Below are 18,461 nucleotides of genomic sequence, written 5' to 3'. Positions count from 1 at the left end.
GGATCTCTTCTTGAATTGCTTTTTTTTGTCTCCAGCTGCAGTTACCTGATTACAGGTAATACTCGACTTACAACCACAATTGAGCCCAACATTTCTGTTGTTAAATGAGACATTTGTTAAGTGAGTTTTGCCCCATTTTATGACCATTCTTGCCACAGTTGTTCAGTGAATCACTGCAGTTGATAATATCCCAGTTGTTAAGTGAATCCAGCTTCCCCTTTGACTTTGCTTGTCAGAAGGTTGCAGAAGGTGATCACATGGCCTTGGAACACAGCAACAGTCTCCTAACCCACCAGAAGCACATTAAACAAATAGCTATCACCAAAGCATTCCTTTCAATGTGTATTTCCCACAGTGTACTTGCTTGCTCTCTTGTAGTCTCTTCCTAGCCAATTATAAATACAAAAATAAATTTGTTGCACTCTTACCACTCTGTTTTCATCAATCATATCACAGAATATTGTTTAAAAACAATATTCAGCAATAAAAAAACAATTTAGGAGGGGTCTATCTGTTCTTGGCAGCTTCAAGTCAGAGTTTGGGATTGCTTCTTGTTACTTTCATAAGTTATATTTTGATCTGGTTTCCAGTATGTCCTTGTTTCAGCCCACCAGAGTGTATTGATACAGTTTTTAAGTACTAGTATGTTCAAACAGAATATATTTTTATAAAACTTGAATATACATCATATGGCTGATCAAACCCAATATTCATTATGATCACTTATGAAAGTTATTGCTTAGGCAAGACGTTATATGCTGTTCAAGCCTGGATTTGCTCTGATTCATCCAGCCCTTGGTTCCTATCTATCCAAAGTACCTTTTCAACATAAGTTACAGCTGATACAAAGGTTATTTTTCAAATTATTGATGTTTCTTTTCCATAGATATTTATGACATGAAGAAACTTCTGTTGATTGATGCTGATTGTGGTGTTGATGATGCTCAAGCTATAATGATGGCTCTTGCAAATCCTGGTGTAGAAGTCCTGGGGATTACTTGCACTTATGGGAACAACCTGTTGGAAAATACATCTAGAAATGTGCTCCGTGTGTTACATGTTTGTAATAAGCTTGAGGTAATTGCCCCAACTGAGCAATCCAACACATTCGGCATAACACTGCGTGTGGGACTCACAAAGTCAGATCTTGGCATGTGAGACTGGTGTTTATTTGCTTATGTGTAAGAATCACTTTACGCACAAGACAAGGGTGGCTGTACCACTAATTTTAAAAAAGTGGTTCCTTGCCTTTTATAAAAAGATATTGATGCAGCTGTTTTAACTATGGATGTGATCTCTTGGGTAGGGTTAAACCAACTTCATGGTTTGCCGTAGAAATTATTATTACTATGACATTACTATATGTGTTCTAGTTTTGATCTGAAGTGGAAACTTTAATGTATTTATTTGCTTAGTTTTATACTAGTCCATGTAGGATTTTCCAGATTGTGGAAGAACACAATTATTACTTAGCAATATTACAGGCCCTTGTGCTGCTTCCCTTCCCTACCATTTGACCTTCTCCCAGCAAGAGCCTGACAGAGTTGCCCAGAAAACTGCAACTTGACACAGATCTGGGAGATGATGGAAGGAGAATGGAGATGTGAGTTTTGGACCTCTGCAGCCATCAGCAAACAGAATATAGCATCCAAATGAAAGATGTTTTCCCTTCAGAAGAAGTGGATGGTCCAAAAGAGGAAAAGAGGAGTCCAGGGAGACAAAGCACTCATATGTCATTTTTAGCTGGGTTTTTTTTTTACAAAATAAGATATTTTTATTTTGGTCCTTTATACAGATGTAGAAATGTTTTTAAATGTGATAAAATAAGCAAAGATAAATCATATGAATTTGAGTTGGTTGAAATAAAAAAAATAGATGGCTGGACTCATGGTGCAATTAAATTATTTGACATTGTTATTTAATTTCAGGGGGATCAATAGGTGTTCTTTAACATTCATATTATACTGGCATCTTTTCATATATAGATTCCAGTGTATCCTGGCGCTACTGCTCCTCTACTTGGTGGGCCTGTGACAGGGGCACTGTTCCATGGCAAAGATGGATTGGGTGATGTTCCTGATCCTAATGCACCAGGAACAGAACTTCTGCAGAAAGAAAATGCTGTGACCGCAATATTAAGAATAGTCAATGAGCGACCAGGTCAGGTGAGATGATGCAGGTACCATAAATATTTATCATAAATATGTAATAGAATAAGGTCTCTGTGTTCCCCAGATCTGAATTCCATCACAATATTTTTAATAGGGCTACAAAAATCCACATGACCAGTACATGGCAACAATATTTTTTCTGTATCTCTTTACTTGCAACTTGTGGTTGTCTAGAATTTTCAGCCCAGGTGTTACTTCCATGCTGCCTGACATTCAAAGACTTTGAATGGATAAGGTAGATATGGAAGATAAGGCAGCCCTACTGTTAACATAAGAAACCTAGAAAGAAGAAACAGAAGCACCAGAACAAGGACAAAACTGTGCTGTACCAAATGGAGTTACAGTAGATTCCTTATGAGTATAGCAAAATATGTTTTGACTTTCAGTTCAAGATTTATTCATATATTATTTCCAACTGGACCAAAAAATATATGATCACATATTGTCTCTATAGCAACAGTTTGATCTGAAGAAGTGAGGCCTAATAAATCACAGAAAAAATAATATAATCTTACAGTTATGTGTTATTAATAATATTCAATAAAAATTTATCTTTAGATATCTCTGGTTGCTCTTGGTCCACTGACGAATATAGCACTAGCAGTAAAAATGGAACCATCACTTCCCAAGAAACTTAAAAATTTGTTCATCATGGGAGGAAATACTGAATGTAAGTGAACACAAGAGGACCTGTTTGACATGTTTATATATGTCTAATTTGGCAGATCCATGCTTAAAAATCATTTTAACCTGTTTGTTCATTTTTATGGGAAAAAAGCCTAATTATACTACCTAATTCTGGCTGTTTCGACAAAGTCTAAACTTTAAATGCTTTAATTCAAGCTTTCTCCTAAGTAAGTATACAAGGGTGTATGTCCTAAACAATATTTAACATATATTGAGTAATAGGATAAAGTAGAATAAATAATCATGCAGTTATCCAAGGAAGTAATTCATGATGCATGTGGTTATCACAGACAAATTATGCCTAACTTCATCTTATGTGATGATACAATTACATCATTATGGGAATACTATAGTCATAGTATATCTGGACCTCAACAAAGCTTTTGACAACTTGCCTTGTGATATTCTCCTTCATGGAATAGCAAAATATGGCTAGAAGGTACTACTATTTAATGGACACAACTTAATGACTGTACTTAAAGAATGTGCATCAATGGGTCCAGTTCAGCCTGAAGGGAAATATTGAGTGGAATGCCATAGAATTCTGTTTTGGATGCTGCTATTTAGCATTTTTATCTACGAATTTGATGAGGGAGTTGAGGGGACTCTTAGTAAATTGCACAAAGCTGGGAAAGTTGAATAATATTAGATGAAAGACAATTCAAGAAGGGCTAGATAGGCTTGAGGTGGAAACTGAAATGAATAGGGTGAAAATGAATGCAGAGAAATATAAACTACATATAAATATAAACCAATAAGAATGTGTATCAGCTTGTCCAAGAACAGCGTGAAGCCAGCTTGCCAGGTGAGCAGAAGATCAGAGATAGGGAGAGGGGGGGGAGGGAAAGAGAGAAAGAGAGGGAGAGAGAGAGGGAAAGAGAGAAAGAGAGGGAGGGAGGGAGGGAGGGAGAGAGAGAGAGAGAGAGAGAGAGAGAGAGAGAGAGAGAGAGAGAGAGAGAGAGAGAGAGGAAGCGCAAGTACCTCTCTGTCTCTCTCTGTCTCTGTTTCTCTCTCACTCTCACACACACACACACACAACACACAAACATACTGAGTGGGGGAAGAGGACTGGCAGACCAAGGGCAGAAAGAGAGGAAGGGAGAGAGAGGGAGGGAGGGAGAGAGAGAGAGAGAGAGAGAGGGAGGGAGAGAGAGAGAGAGAGAAAATATGAATATATGTAGTTGTCTTTACTGGACTTTTAGTAAAAAACGTTTAATGAAATATTTTGATATTTTATTTAATTAAGAGGTGAGGTATGGGGATAATTATGCTGTATTTAAAGATGGTAGATAAGCTACTAAAATTGTTTTTACCTGTTGGGATGAAGGAGAAAGGTTTTTTCCCCTCTTTCTGCTGTCCTTTTCTCTCCCCCCCCCGCCCCGCAATTTTTTTATTTTTTATTTTTCTGTTAGTCATTTTTATAGTTTGCACCAACTTTTTATTTCATAAATATGAGGACTCAAATAGACATTTGAGTATTTTATTTGAAAGTAAATAAAATGCTGATTGTTGATGGAGAGATGCTTAGGTCTTTTTGTTCCATTTTGTCTTGTTGATTGTCTGTTTTGCACAGTCTGTAGACATTGTTTATGTCTATGTGTCTATTTTTTTTATTGAAAAGTTTTTCAATACATTTTATCTTTAACAATCCCTCCCCCCTCCCTCCACCCAACCCTTCCTAACCCTCCCTAACCCTCCCCCCCTTCCCCCCTCCCCCCTCCCCAACTTCCCAGAGCTAAATACAAGGTATAAAAATAAAAACAATAATAAACAACCATATGTTAACAACAATAAACTATTAAGTCTATCGCACTCTAGCTTATATGAAATGACTACAAGCAATACTAATATCACATAAAAAAACCTTATACAAATGCTAAATGAAACTTTTTGGTCCCATATTTGTTCTGGATATAATCCACTTTTTCCACTCCATAATATAACATTGTTGCGAATGGTCTTTCAAATAAGCCGAAATCTTTGCCATTTCCGCCAGGTCAGAAACTTTTAGAGTCCATTCTTCTATAGTCAGCAGTTCCTCCTTCTTCCAATATTGACCTACTAAAAGTCTTGCTGCCGTAATTAAGTTCAGCATCAACTTAGTGTCCACAACAGTAGTATCTGTAATTATGCCCAATAAGAACAACTGCGGACAAAACTTTATCCTTTACTTAAATATCTTCTGCATATTCCACCAGATTTTAATCCAAAAAGCTTTAACCTTTTTACAGGTCCACCATATATGAAAATATATTGCGTCTTCGCCACCACATCTCCAACATTTAGGTTGGTAGTTCGGATACATACTTGCAAGCTTTTTAGGATCTAAATGCCACCTATAAAACATTTTGTAAAAGTTCTCTCTTAAGTTTTGAGCTTGTGTAAATTTTACGTTCCTCACCCAGATCTTTTCCCAAGTGTCCATTGTGATAACTTCTTGAATATTCTGAGCCCACTTTATCATACAATCTTTAACAAGTTCTGTTTCTGAGTCAATTTCTATCAATGCAAGATATGTTGTTGTTGTTGTTGTTGTTAGTTGCGAAGTCGTGTCCGACCCATCGCGACCCTATGGACAATGTTCCTCCAGGCCTTCCTGTCCTCTACCATCTTCTGGAGTCCATTTAAGCTCACGCCTACTGCTTCAGTGACTCCATCCAGCCACCTCATTCTCTGTCGTCCCCTTCTTCTATTGCCCTCAATCTTTCCCAGCATGAGGCTCTTCTCCAGTGAGTCCTTCCTTCTCATTAGGTGGCCAAAGTATTTGAGTTTTAGCTTCAGGATCTGGCCTTCTAAAGAGCAGTCAGGGTTGATCTCCTCTAGGACTGACCGGTTCGATCGCCTTGCAGTCCAAGGAACTCGCAGGAGTCTTCTCCAGCACCATAGTTCAAAGGCTTCAATTCTTTGGCGCTCAGCCTTTCTTATGGTCCAGCTTTCACTGCCATACATTGCAACTGGGAAGACCATAGCCTTGACTATACGGATTTTTGTTGACAGGGTGATGTCTCTGCTTTTTAGTGTGCTGTCTAGATTTGCCATGGCTTTCCTCCCAAGGAGCAAGCGTCTTTTAATTTCTTGGCTACAGTCCCCATCTGCAGTGATCTTGGAGCCAAGGAAAATAAAATCTGTCACTACCTCCATTTCTTCCCCATCTATTTGCCAGGAATTGAGAGGGCCAGATGCCATGATCTTGGTTTTCTTAATGTTTAGTTTCAACCCAAGTTTTGCACTCTCCTTCTTCACCCGCAACACCAGGCTCTTTAGTTCTTCTTCACTTTCTGCCATTAGAGTGGTATCATCTGCATATCTTAGGTTGTTGATGTTTCTTCCGGCAATCTTAATTCCAACTTTTGATTCATCTAGCCCTGCCTTTCTCATGATGTGCTCTGCATATAAGTTAAATAGGCAAGGCGACAGTATACAGCCTTGCCGGACTCCTTTCCCAATTTTGAACCAATCAGTGGTTCCGTGTCCAGTTCTCACTGTTGCTTCTTGGCCCGCATATAGATTTCTCAAGAGACAAATAAGATGGTCTGGTATGCCCATCTCTTTAAGGACTTGCCACAGTTTGTTATGATCCACACAATCAAAGGCTTTAGCATAGTCAATGAAGCAGAAGTAGATGTTTTTCTGGAACTCTCTAGCTTTCTCCATGATCCAGCGTATGTTAGCAATTTGATCTCTAGTTCCTCTGCCTCTTCGAAATCCTGCCTGTACTTCTGGTAGTTCTCGATCCACATACTGCTGGAGTCTAGCTTGTAGAATTTTAAGCATAACTTTACTAGCATGAGAAATGAGTGCAATGGTGCGATAGTTTGAACATTCTTTGGCACTGCCTTTCTTTGGAATTGGAATGTAAACTGATCTTTTCCAATCCTGTGGCCACTGTTGAGTTTTCCAAATTTGCTGGCAAATTGAGTGTAGCACTTTTACTGCATCGTCTTTTAAGATTTTGAATAGCTCAGCTGGAATACTGTCACCTCCACTAGCTTTGTTGTTGCTCAGCTTTTCTAAGGCCCACTTCACCTCACATTCTAGGATGTCTGGCTCGAGGTCAGTGACCACCTCATTGTGATTATCAGGGACGTTAAGCTCATTCTTGTATAATTCTTCTGTGTAATTTTGCCACCTCTTCTTAATCTCTTCTGCCTCTGTTAGGTCCCTGCCATTTTGGTCCTTTATCATGCCCATTTTTGCATGAAACGTTCCTTTCATCTCTCCAATTTTCTTGAAAAGATCTCTGGTCCTCCCTATTCTATTGTTTTCTTCTATTTCTTTGCATTGTTCATTTAAGAAGGCATTCTTATCTCTTCTAGCTATTCTTTGGAATTCTGCATTCAATTGGGCATATCTTTCTTTTTCTCCCTTGCCTTTCGCTTCCCTCCTTTCCTCAGCTATTTGCAAAGCTTCCTCAGACAGCCATTTTGCTTTCTTGCATTTCTTTTTCTTTGGGATGGTTTTGGTTGCTACCTCTTGTACAATGTCGCGAACCTCTGTCCATAGTTCTTCAGGCACTCTGTCTATCAGATCTAATTCCTTAAATCTATTTGTCACCTCTACTGTATATTCAGCAGGGATATGATTTAATTCATACCTGAGTGGCCTAGTGCTTTTCCCTACTTTCTTTAATTTAAGCCTAAACTTTGCAACAAGAAGCTCATGGTCTGAGCCACAGTCAGCTCCTGGTCTTGTTTTTACTGACTGTATAGAGCTTCTCCATCTTTGGCTGCAGAGCATATAGTCAATCTGATTTCTGTGTTGACCGTCTGGTGATGTCCATGTGTAAAGCCGTCTCTTGGGTTGTTGGAAAAGAGTGTTTGCTATGACCATCGTGTTCTGTTGACAAAATTCTATCAGCCTGTGCCCTGCTTCATTTTGTACTCCAAGGCCAAACTTGCCTGTTATTCCAGTTATCTTTTGGCTTCCTACTTTAGCATTCCAATCCCCCATGATGATAAGGACATCATTTCTGGGTGTTAGTTCTATAAGGTGCTGTAGGGCTTCATAGAACCGGTCAATTTCATCCTCTTCAGCACTGGTGGTTGGGGCATAGACTTGGACTACTGTGATATTGAATGGTTTGCCTTGGATTCGAACTGAGATCATTCTGTCATTTTGAGGATTGTATCCCAGTATTGCTTTTCCTATTTTTTTATTGACTATGAAGGCTACTCCATTTCTTCTGAGGGATTCTTGCCCGCAGTAGTATACCTGATGGTCATCTGAATTAAATTCACCCATTCCTGTCCATTTTAGTTCGCTGATACCTAAGATGTCAATGTTTAGTCTTGTCATCTCTTGTTTGACCACGTCCAGCTTTCCTTGATTCATGGATCTTACATTCCAGGTTCCTATGGAGAAAAAATCTTTACAGCATCGGACTTTCCTTTCACCACCAGACATATCCACAGCTGAGCGTCCTTTCGGCTTTGGCCCAGTCGCTTCATTCTTTCTGGCGCTACTAGTACTAGCCCTCTGCTCTTCCCCAGTAGCATGTTGGACGCCTTCCGACCTGAGGGGCTCATCTTCCAGCATCATATCGTTTTGCCTTTTGGTACTGTCCATAGGGTTTTCATGGCAAAGATACTGGAGTGGGTTGCCATTTCCTTCTCCAGTGGATCACGTTTTGTCAGAACTCTCTGCTATGACCTGTCCGTCTTGGGTGGCCCTGCACGGCATAGCCCATAGCCTCATTGAATTACGCAAGCCCCTTCGCCACGACAAGGCAGTAATCCATGAAGGGGATGCAAGATATATCCGTTTGATATGTGCTGGACCCTGATTTCTAATTTGCTTTACCAAATTTTCATCAGTCGTGTCTATGTGTCTATTGATGGCTAATTTGTCAAAGTGCCAGGCTTCTAGAAATTCCCTGGAATTTTTGGACTTTGCTTGGTCCAGGATGGTCACAATTTCCTAATTGAAACTATGATTAAGTCTGTCTATATATTTTTGAAAGAAAGATTCCCAAGCTAAAATGTAGAAAAAGTTCCTGATTCTTCAACTTGTTAACCCTCTGGTATAAGCTGCATATGAAGAGGTAAACTCACCTTCACAAGAGGTCTTCAAAGACTGGATGTATTCTGCAATTTCATTTGAAATATTCTCATTAGAAGACCATATTTTTGAAAAGCCAACATGGGTTTGTCAAAAACAGATCATGCCAGAAAATCTTATTTGACAGGTGACAAAATTAGTGGACCAGAGGAATGCTGTGGATATAATTTACTTGGACTTCAGCAAGGCATTTGATAAAGTAGACCACAACCTACTACTTGAAAAGATAGAAAAATGTTGGTTAGACAGCATCACCACCAGATGGATTCGTAGCTGGCTGACTGGCTGTACTCAGCATGTGGTCCTCAATGGAACTGTATCTACATGGAGGGAAGTGTGTAATGGGGTGCCCTAGGGCTCTGTTCTGGGTCCCGTGCTCTTAAGCATCATCAATGATTTGGATGAGGGTATAGATGGGGAAACTCAAAAAATTTGCAGACGACACCAAGCTGGCAGGAATAGCCAACACTCCAGATGATAGGCTTAAGATACAGAAGGATCTTGATAGACTTGAATATTGGGTGCTATCTAATAAAATGAAATTCAGTGGTGAACAAAGTAAGGTTCTACATTTAGGCAAGAAAAACCAAATGCAAAGGTATAGTACCTTGCTCAATAGTAGCAACTGTGAGAGGGATCTTGGAGTCCTAGTGGACAATCACTTAACTATGGGCCAGCAGTGTGCTGCAGCTGCCAGAAAAGCCAATATAGTGCTAGGCTGGATTAACAGAGGGATAGAATCAAGATCATGTGAAATGTTAAAACCACTTTACAAAGCCTTGGTAAGGCCACACTTGGAATACTGCATCCAGTTTTGGTCACCATGATGTAAAAAAGATGTTGAGACTCTAGAAAGAGTACAGAGAAGAGCAACAAAGATGATTGGGGGACTGGAGGCTAAAACATATAAGGAACGTTTGCTGGAATTGGGTATGTCTAGTCTAGTGAAGAGGAGGACAAGTGGTGACATGATAGCAGTGTTCCAATATCTCAGGGGCTGCCACAAAGAAGAGGGAGTCAAGCTGTTCTCCAAAGCACCTGAAGGCAGGACAAGAAGCAATGGATGGAAACTAACCAAAGAGAGAAGCAACCTAGAACTAAGGAGAAATTTTCTGACAGAACAATTAATCAATGGAACAACTTTCCTCCAGAACCTGTGAATTCTCCAACACTGGAAATTTTTAAGAAGAGATTGGACAGCCATTTGTCTGAAATCGCATAGGGTTTCCTGCCTGAGCAGGGGGATGGACTAGATGACCCTTCCAATTTTATTATTATTATTATTATTATTATTATTATTATTATTATTATTATTATTATTATTATTATTATTATTATTTCCATCTCACCATTTTAAAATGTTTGCAAAAAGCTTTTCTCACATAGTTCAAACAAAGCTACAGATATCCACTTTCATATTTATAGCTATATTTTATAGACTGTGACTTAAATATTATAGGTATGTTAGTGAATGTAGGGAACATTCATGCATAGTTATATGAATAGATTACAATTTATGTGCAAGGAAATTTATATAAGTGATAAAATTTCAATTTCTAAACTAAGTGGCTGTCTGGATTTTTGCAACTCAGCTACGGTAGCCATAAAAATTTACATTGTCAATATGTTTTTATATGAGCATGATGTTTACATATGAGATTATACATAGATTCATTCCAATGCACTAATGAAATATTTCTAAAAAAAACTTTGTTTCCTTTAGCCAAAGGAAATATTAAAGTGTGTGGAGAATTCAATTTTGCAACTGATCCTGAAGCTGCTTACATTGTCTTAAATGAGTACACCTGCCCAATGTATATTGCAGCCTGGGAGTTCACCTGTGCCTGCTCACTGCCCTGGGTAAGATAGTTCTCTACTCTTTTGTCCGTGCTGGGAATTAGTTTCACTGAATTCAGTCAGGTTTCATTCTGTGTAGATAGGTAGGTTAATTAAACTACCGTAGGTTGCATAGGCTTATTCTACTTGCTTCTGGAATGGCATGCAGCCTCCACCGTTAGAAAGGTCAAGCAGAGAAGCAGCTGATTCCCAAAGATCTACCAAAAAGAATAAGTGACCAATCAATGCTGGGGAATGGGGAGGAAGGTGTGAGACCCAGTGGGATGGGAAAGCAGGCTCAAAACAGGATGGAATGGAGAAAACAGGCAGTTGGTATTAAGGGCAGGGAGATTGCCAAATGCCAATTTTTTTCACATGACCATTGAATGAATAGCCGTAAGTCAAGGAGTACTTGTTCTTTTAAGTGCATCAAGGAAACATATTGAAGACTTCTAGGCTAATAACTTCAACATTCATCACAGCCTTACATTCGCCCATTGAATTATTTTATTGTGATCAGCTGTTCTACAGGCTTTTAAAGTGCAGTAAAAAGTGTAGAGAATATTAGGATTTTTTATTAGGAATATGAAACTAGTTGATGCTTTATAGCAGCGGCCCCCAACCTTTTGGGCACCAGGGACCGGTTCTGTGAAGAGAGGGTTTTACCATGGACCCGAAGGGCCCTGGTTTCTGGCATCCAACGGACTGGTGCCAGTCCATGGACCGGGGGTTGGGAAACCTTGTTTTTTAGCTATCAACAATAAGTATCGATAATACTTATATGTATTTTGTTCAATTTCACCAACTCTAGTTGGCTTCCATAAAAGTATAATTAAAATTATAAAAACAATTAATTGAAAAAAATTGTTATTGTATATCATTTATCAGAAAAAGAAATCTCCTGTTGTAAAGCATCCCCACTCGTTCTAAATTCATTTTTGAAAAACTTGCAGAGATGCACATTTAAAGGATTCCCCAAAAGGCAACAATCCCAAAATTGTGTTCCTTTCCACACTCAGCACCTTCACTGGCTATTTAAGAACACACGCTACATTGATTTATCTACTGCATTGAAATTTCATATCAGTGCATATTATAATCTTCTTCTCTAATTTGGAATAATAGGGCTGTGGTTCTTTTTTTTCCCCTTCCCAAGATTTTACTAGGACTTTTAGGTGTTTCTTTATCACAAATTCCTGTCTGCTCTCCAAGAATTTAAGGCAATGCACATATTTTCTCTGTCACGGCAGCCTCATAGTCTGAAAGACAGTGACTGTTCTAAAGTCTTCCAATTAGCTTTTGAAATTTAAGTCAGATCTTCCCAATTCAGTCCTAAATCCTAAAGACTATACAATTTTGGCTTCTATTAGAATGTTGTAATACAGGCTTGGATACTGCATTTATTGTCTGCATCCATCCACTGAAAATGTTCAGTTCAGTGGTGAAGTATTGGTTGGGAATTCAAGAAAAAATACGGTATAAATTGATGGGGCTGAGACATCAAGCCCCACATAGGGGTATAGCCAGTTACAGTAGCTGAAAAATCTGCTGGTGGCTTATATATTTCTATGTTTGATCCAGTTATGGGGTTTGGGTCAATTAGTTTTCCTACAGTAGCTTTACCTTAATTAATAGCTTTTTCTTTCCTGGCTCTGTTTCTTTGGAATCCACTCCCACTAGAATTATGCTTGGGACTGATTCACTGAAAATTTATAAAGATACTAAAATGCTTCTTTTTTTTAACAAGCCCCATCAAATGTTTTTTTAAAAAAAATATGTTTTATTGATTTTTAACATACACCTTAATATTTGGTAAACATTATGTTGTCTGGATTAGTATTTAAAAACAACCAATAACAATTAATTTCTATAATTCTATAGTCCATATAATAACTTTACTTCATTTCCTCTTCTTCCAATAATATTCTCTTTAGCCAACCTTAAATTAATACAGTTCTTATTTAAATAAATGACAATTAATAGAAACATTTTTCTCATGTTTCTGCAAATAATAACCACATCAGTATAAAGCTTCTTTTCATTGATCATCTTGATTGCCTCATCATAAATCCTGTTTACATTCTTATTTAAATTTGTTTTCCCCACGTTATTCAAAACATTTACTGTTTAAGATTTTCTCAAAATTAGTTACACTTAAGTATTTAAATCTTTTTTCTCATACAAGCCATCACATTTTTACATTTATCATATCTTAAAATAAAATAAGAGCAAAAAGAAAAAAAAGACAAAACAAAGAAAAATTTCTTTTATATAAACCATCCCAACATTTTTATATTTCTCATGTCAAAAAAACAAACACAAAAGTAAAAGGAAAGAAGGAATACTATATTACTTTAGGGGCTCATCCCTCTTAAACTAATCTTGATTTACATTCAAATCTTTCTATTTCTTTAAACATATTCAAACAAATTTTTAAATACTCCCTCTGGTAATTCCCATCATCTAATTTCTTGATTCTCACTTTAGCCTTTTTATTTTTTTGCCCAACATCTTTCCTGTTCAATATGCTTCGATGAGTCAAAGAATCTTCCCATAATCTTATAAATGTTGTTGCAGGTACAAAAGGCAAAACAGGTAAGATGTTTTTAGGTTTAGGTTTTAGGTTTTATTTAATTTGTATACCGCCCTTCTCCCTAGGGACTCAGGGCGGTTCACAGGGCATATATAAATAACAATACAAAAGTTAAAAAGATTAAACCAATGCCCAGTTAAAAAACAATAGTACAATACTAAGAACAACAATTTAAAAACCCATATTCCCCCATCAGGCCAGACCAGCTAATTCAAATAAGTGGGTCTTCAGGCCGCGACGGAAGGTTCGGAGGTCTGATGACATCCGGAGCTCCACCGGCAGTTGATTCCATAATGCCGGAGCGCCCACAGAGAAGGCCCTCCCCCTGGGGGCCACCAGTCGGCATTCCCTGACCGGAGGCACCCTGAGGAGGCCCTCTCTGTGGGAACGCACAGGGCGGAGGGGAGTTGACACCGGCAGCAGGTGGTCCCTGAGGTAACCCGGACCCATGCCATGTAAGGACTTAAAGATCATAACCAAGACCTTGAACCTCACCCGGAAGACAACTGGTAGCCAATGCAGCTCGCGGAGCAAAGGTGTAACATGGGAGTACCGGGAAACTCCCAAGACAACTCTCGCGGCCGCATTCTGTACCAGTTGGAGCCTCCGAGTGGTCTTCAAGGGAAGCCCCATGTAGAGAGCATTACAGTAGTCAAGGCGAGAGGTCACGAGCGCATGAGTGACCGTACACAGGGCATCCCGGTCCAGATAGGGCCGCAACTGGCGCACCAGGCGAACCTGGGCGAAAGCCCCCCTAGTCACGGCCACTATATGATCTTCCAGGGTAAGCCGTGAATCTAGGAGGACTCCCAAGTTGCGAGCCCTATCCACGGGGGGTAAGAGCTCACCCCCCATAGAAAGAGATGGAACATTTTGAATGTCCCAGGATGCCGGAATGTACAGCCACTCAGTCTTGTCAGGGTTGAGTTGAAGTCTGTTCCTCCCCATCCAGACCCGAACCGCCTCCAGGCAACGGGACATCACAGCGAGGGCATCACTGGGGTGGTTTGGGGTCGAAAAGAAAAGTTGGGTATCATCGGCATATTGATGATACCCAACTCCAAAACCACGAATGATCTCACCCAGCGGTTTCATGTAAGTGTTGAACAGGAGAGGCGAGAGAACCGACCCCTGAGGCACTCCACAAACGAGAGACCTAGGGGCCAATCTCTGCCCCCCTGCCAACACCGACTGCGAGCGTCCCTGGAGATAGGAGGAGAACCACTGAAGAACTGTGCCTCCCACTCCCAATCCCCTGAGACGCCGCAGCAAGATACCATGGTCGATGGTATCGAAAGCCGCCGAGAGGTCTACTAGGACTAGGACAGAGGAATATCCCCTGTCCCGAGCCCTCCAGAGATCATTCACCAGAGCGACCAATGCCATCTCCGTGCTGTACCCGGGCCTGAAACCCGATTGGTAGGGGTCCAGATAATCCGCTTCATCCAGGACCAGAGGGAGCTGATGCGCCACCACACTCTCGACAACCTTCGCAAGAAAGCGAAGGTTGGAGACTGGACGAAAGTTGTTCAATACAGCTGGGTCCAAGGCAGGCTTCTTGAGGAGAGGTCTATAGGAAGGAGAGGTTTATAGGAAGGTTTCACACCCTTCATATTCATTAAAAATCTTTTCCTTTTTGTCTTTCTTAATTTTATTTATTATTTTTTGTCTTTCAAGATCTCGTAATTCTCTTGGCAAAATCCATGTTACCAAATCTTTTTTCTTGTCCTCAAACTTATTTTGTAATCTTAAAATGTAGTTTGTCTTTTCCATGTCCAGAGTTCTCTGTAATTTTTTTCCCATCTGGGTTAAGTCATATTTCCTAGTATTGTTAACTTCCATCTTGAAATCTCTCTCCTCTATCTCATAATCAGTTGTTTTCTCTGCTCACTCTCTATTTTTATTTTCTGAGAGTTTTTATGTTGTAAAGTTAAATTGGAGATGTGTTCATTTATGTTTTCAAGGTTATGTTTAATTTCCTCGTGCTTTGAGATTATTATTGTTTGGATTAGTTTCAACATAGCATAGATCTTCTTCTGAAAAGTATTTGGTTTTTCTTGGTATGTTCTTTCTGCAGATCTCTGGTTTTCCATGATAGCAAAAAATCAGGGTTTTCTTTTCTCTGCAGATGGCTTTAGAGTTACAGTTGAGTTAGTATTTGTAATCCAGAAAGGTCAATTCTTCTTTTTTAAAAGTTTATAATTCTCACTTTATAGAAAGCCCAAGATGTTTCCTTTTTTTTGGTCACAGCTGTTCTTTGTTATTAAGTCATTGAAGGTCACCAAGATCAAATTTATCTTTTCCTGGGCCTTGCCAGTCTTTGTAGTAGAGCAGCTGTTGTAATATTTTTATCCACCACTAGATGTCAGCACCAGTTCTTTCAGTAATAAACACTTATTTACTTCTGTTTTGATGATATAAAAGGAAAATCTTAGCAGATTCCACCGATTTCAAACGTATTCAAGTTAAGTCTTTTTTATTTCAATATATTTCTATTCCCCTGAAAGGTTTAATTCGCCACTTCCATCTGCAGGAGGGTGGGGCAAAAGTCCCCCACCTTCTCATTTTTGGAGGCTTTTTGCTTCTTGGGGTTTTTCTTTTTTCCAGGAAATCAATTTCCAAATAGAAGAGAGAAAATCACTGTTCTTACCCAGTTCCAAACACATTGTTTACAGTCAGCTTGAAGGAGTACTTTTGGACTTTGGTTGCTTGTAGCTTGAGCTAGACTCGGAAGTTGAGCTACCCTCTTCTCCTGCCAGTTTCTGGAAGGCTTTCCCCAAACCGATTGGATTGACCACCATCTCTCCATAATTGGTGGGACTTCCCCCCTTTTATGTTGCCCCTATGGGGCAACCTCAGGCCCATTTAGGGTCCCCTGGCAGGCAGTAATGAGCTGTAGGGAGCAGAGCCCTGCGATCCATCGGCTGCTGCATTACTGTGCAAAACCAGAAATCCCCCATGAAATGTTTTTAAATGCATATGTACAGTACATACACCCATGTACTATAGAAATATTGCTATAAAACTTTTGCAAAAGTTTTGTATTGCCTTTGTACCCTTTTTTAATAAAACATCTTCTAAGGCAGAACATTTTATTAATAAGTTAGCAGTTGATCTTTTATTGGATTTATGCTCTCTATAGTAGTAAACCTATTTTTCCTGTTTGGGAGGCTTGCAGGGCAACATGGTTGCCTTAGGCCTGCCTCAAAGTCCCTGAAACAAAATGTGGGCAGAAAATCCAAGCCTACTCATTCCAGTGACATAACATTATTGGGTCTGCTTCTTTTGGCTTCTAGCAAGGTAGAAGTGACTCCTCCAGGGTGACTGCCCATTGATCTCCCCCCCTTTTTAATCAGATAATTCCCTCTTTGGCTGGTTTTTAATGCTCAGCATTGTTCTTTCCTTCCTAGGATTTCTACCATGAATGGGTAAATCAGAATACTGAGAAAGCCAGGTTCATGAAGAAAATATTTGCTCATTCTTTAAAAATCGCAAAGCCTCATATTGGCTTTGTTTCTTGCGACTCTTATGCCATGGCTGCTGCCATTGATGAAAACTTTGTCACGGAAGTCACAGTAATTGGCGTAAGTGTTGAGCTTAGTGGCTGTCTAACTAGAGGAATGATGGTAATGGATTGGTCTGACCATTTGAAAAAGGAACACAAAGCATTTGTAATGAAAAACTGTGATTTAGAGAAATTCCAGGGGCTTATGATGGATGCTTTGAAATAAAATGGGCTTATGAGGTTCTATTCCAAATATTTATGTTGTTATTGCTGCTGGGCAAACCAAGGTTTGCCTGAAACACTATAATAGCCTCCCATGCAAAAGGTTCTAATTGAATTATTTTCTAATTGTTCTGAAGTATAAAATAATCCTTTAACATTTATGCCAGCATGAAAGATACACTTTGAATTTCTTTTTCTCTTCCTTTGCAATGAATGAATTGAATGAATCTTATTCACTGAGTTCTCTATAGTCATGAACTCTTCAGGACGATAAGAATTATGCATCCCTAGAAAGTATTCAGGAAAGGGGTCCTTTGAGCCAACACTATAAATTTAAAAATAAAATAATGTCTCCAGCATGATGTCTATCTTTCCCCTCCTCTGAAACCCTACAAGATGTTGACACAGGCATCATTTGATCAATATTATATTTTTACTTAAAAATCTAAAAATAATTAATACGGTCAGTTTTAATGGAAATATGGTATTCAATTTGCTTGGGTGGATAAAGCATTTAATTAAAATTTACAATTTATAAAAGCTGTCTTAAAATAAAAGAGCACATGATAAATAGCGGAGAATACTTTGTTTTTTATTTCATTTGGTACAAGTTAGAAACAGGAATAGTGCAGAAAATGATGCTGCATATCCATGGTGATGTTGCCACAGATATCTTCCTGTGGTGAGATTAGCAAATGAGAGGACTGATATTGTAAAGCAGATTGTCCCTTCTACTAAGACTTGGGTAGATCAGTATGATTCCATATCTATAATTGGCATATAACTACTGTACTTGTGTTATAATTGTCTTCTGCTTCCAACTGGAATTTTCAATAAATGCCATTGGTATGAGAAGCATATCCTACTTTAAAACTAAATCTGTTAATAAAACAATGGCAAAATTACTGTATAATAGCACGTATTTTCAGTTAGCAAATACTTTTCTTATACACTTTTTGGTGATATTATTTCTAGCCATAGAAGACACTCAACAAGACTTGCTGTAATTATTTGTAGAACTATCATTATGCCATGTTGAATGTTGTTATGACCTAAGGCACAATTTTTAAGATAATCAAGGTATGCCAATGGAAAATGTGAAAGATCTGAGTGGCTCAAAAAAACTCCTTTAATTGAAATAATTGGTCTTTCACTACACAATACAATTTGTGCTTATTTAGCAGAATATGCCAAATCTATCACACTGAAATCCTTTCCAATCCCACCATATCCAAAAAAACTGTGGTGCAATGTGGTGCCTAGTTGCAGAAGGGAGGGGTTTTTCCCCAAGAAACTAAGAGGCAAATCATCCTGGAACTCTTGATATTCAGGAAGAGGTCCACAGTAACTGTTCATAGGGTATATCTAATACCTATGCAGATTGTGTTTT

The 18,461-nt window shown here is 38.9% G+C and overlaps 1 protein-coding gene across 1 annotated transcript; it reads left to right on the top strand.

The window, feature by feature from the left end:
- Positions 1-897: 897 nt before the first annotated feature.
- Positions 898-17,075, top strand: LOC310639687 (inosine-uridine preferring nucleoside hydrolase-like; the record flags this gene model as incomplete). Its single annotated transcript, XM_083361530.1, has 5 exons — positions 898-1,077; positions 1,986-2,165; positions 2,730-2,841; positions 10,639-10,775; positions 16,755-17,075. The coding sequence occupies 5 exons, from the start codon at positions 898-900 to the stop codon at positions 17,073-17,075; spliced, it is 930 nt and encodes a 309-aa protein (XP_083217656.1).
- Between the last annotated feature and the right edge of the window lie 1,386 nt (positions 17,076-18,461).

The sequence above is a fragment of the Vipera ursinii genome, assembly GCF_947247035.1.
Source record: "Vipera ursinii genome assembly, chromosome: 4".
Classification (NCBI taxonomy): Eukaryota; Metazoa; Chordata; class Lepidosauria; order Squamata; family Viperidae; genus Vipera; species Vipera ursinii.
The sequence above is the reverse complement of the archived record's forward strand: the minus strand, read 5'-3'. Positions and strand labels throughout refer to the sequence as shown.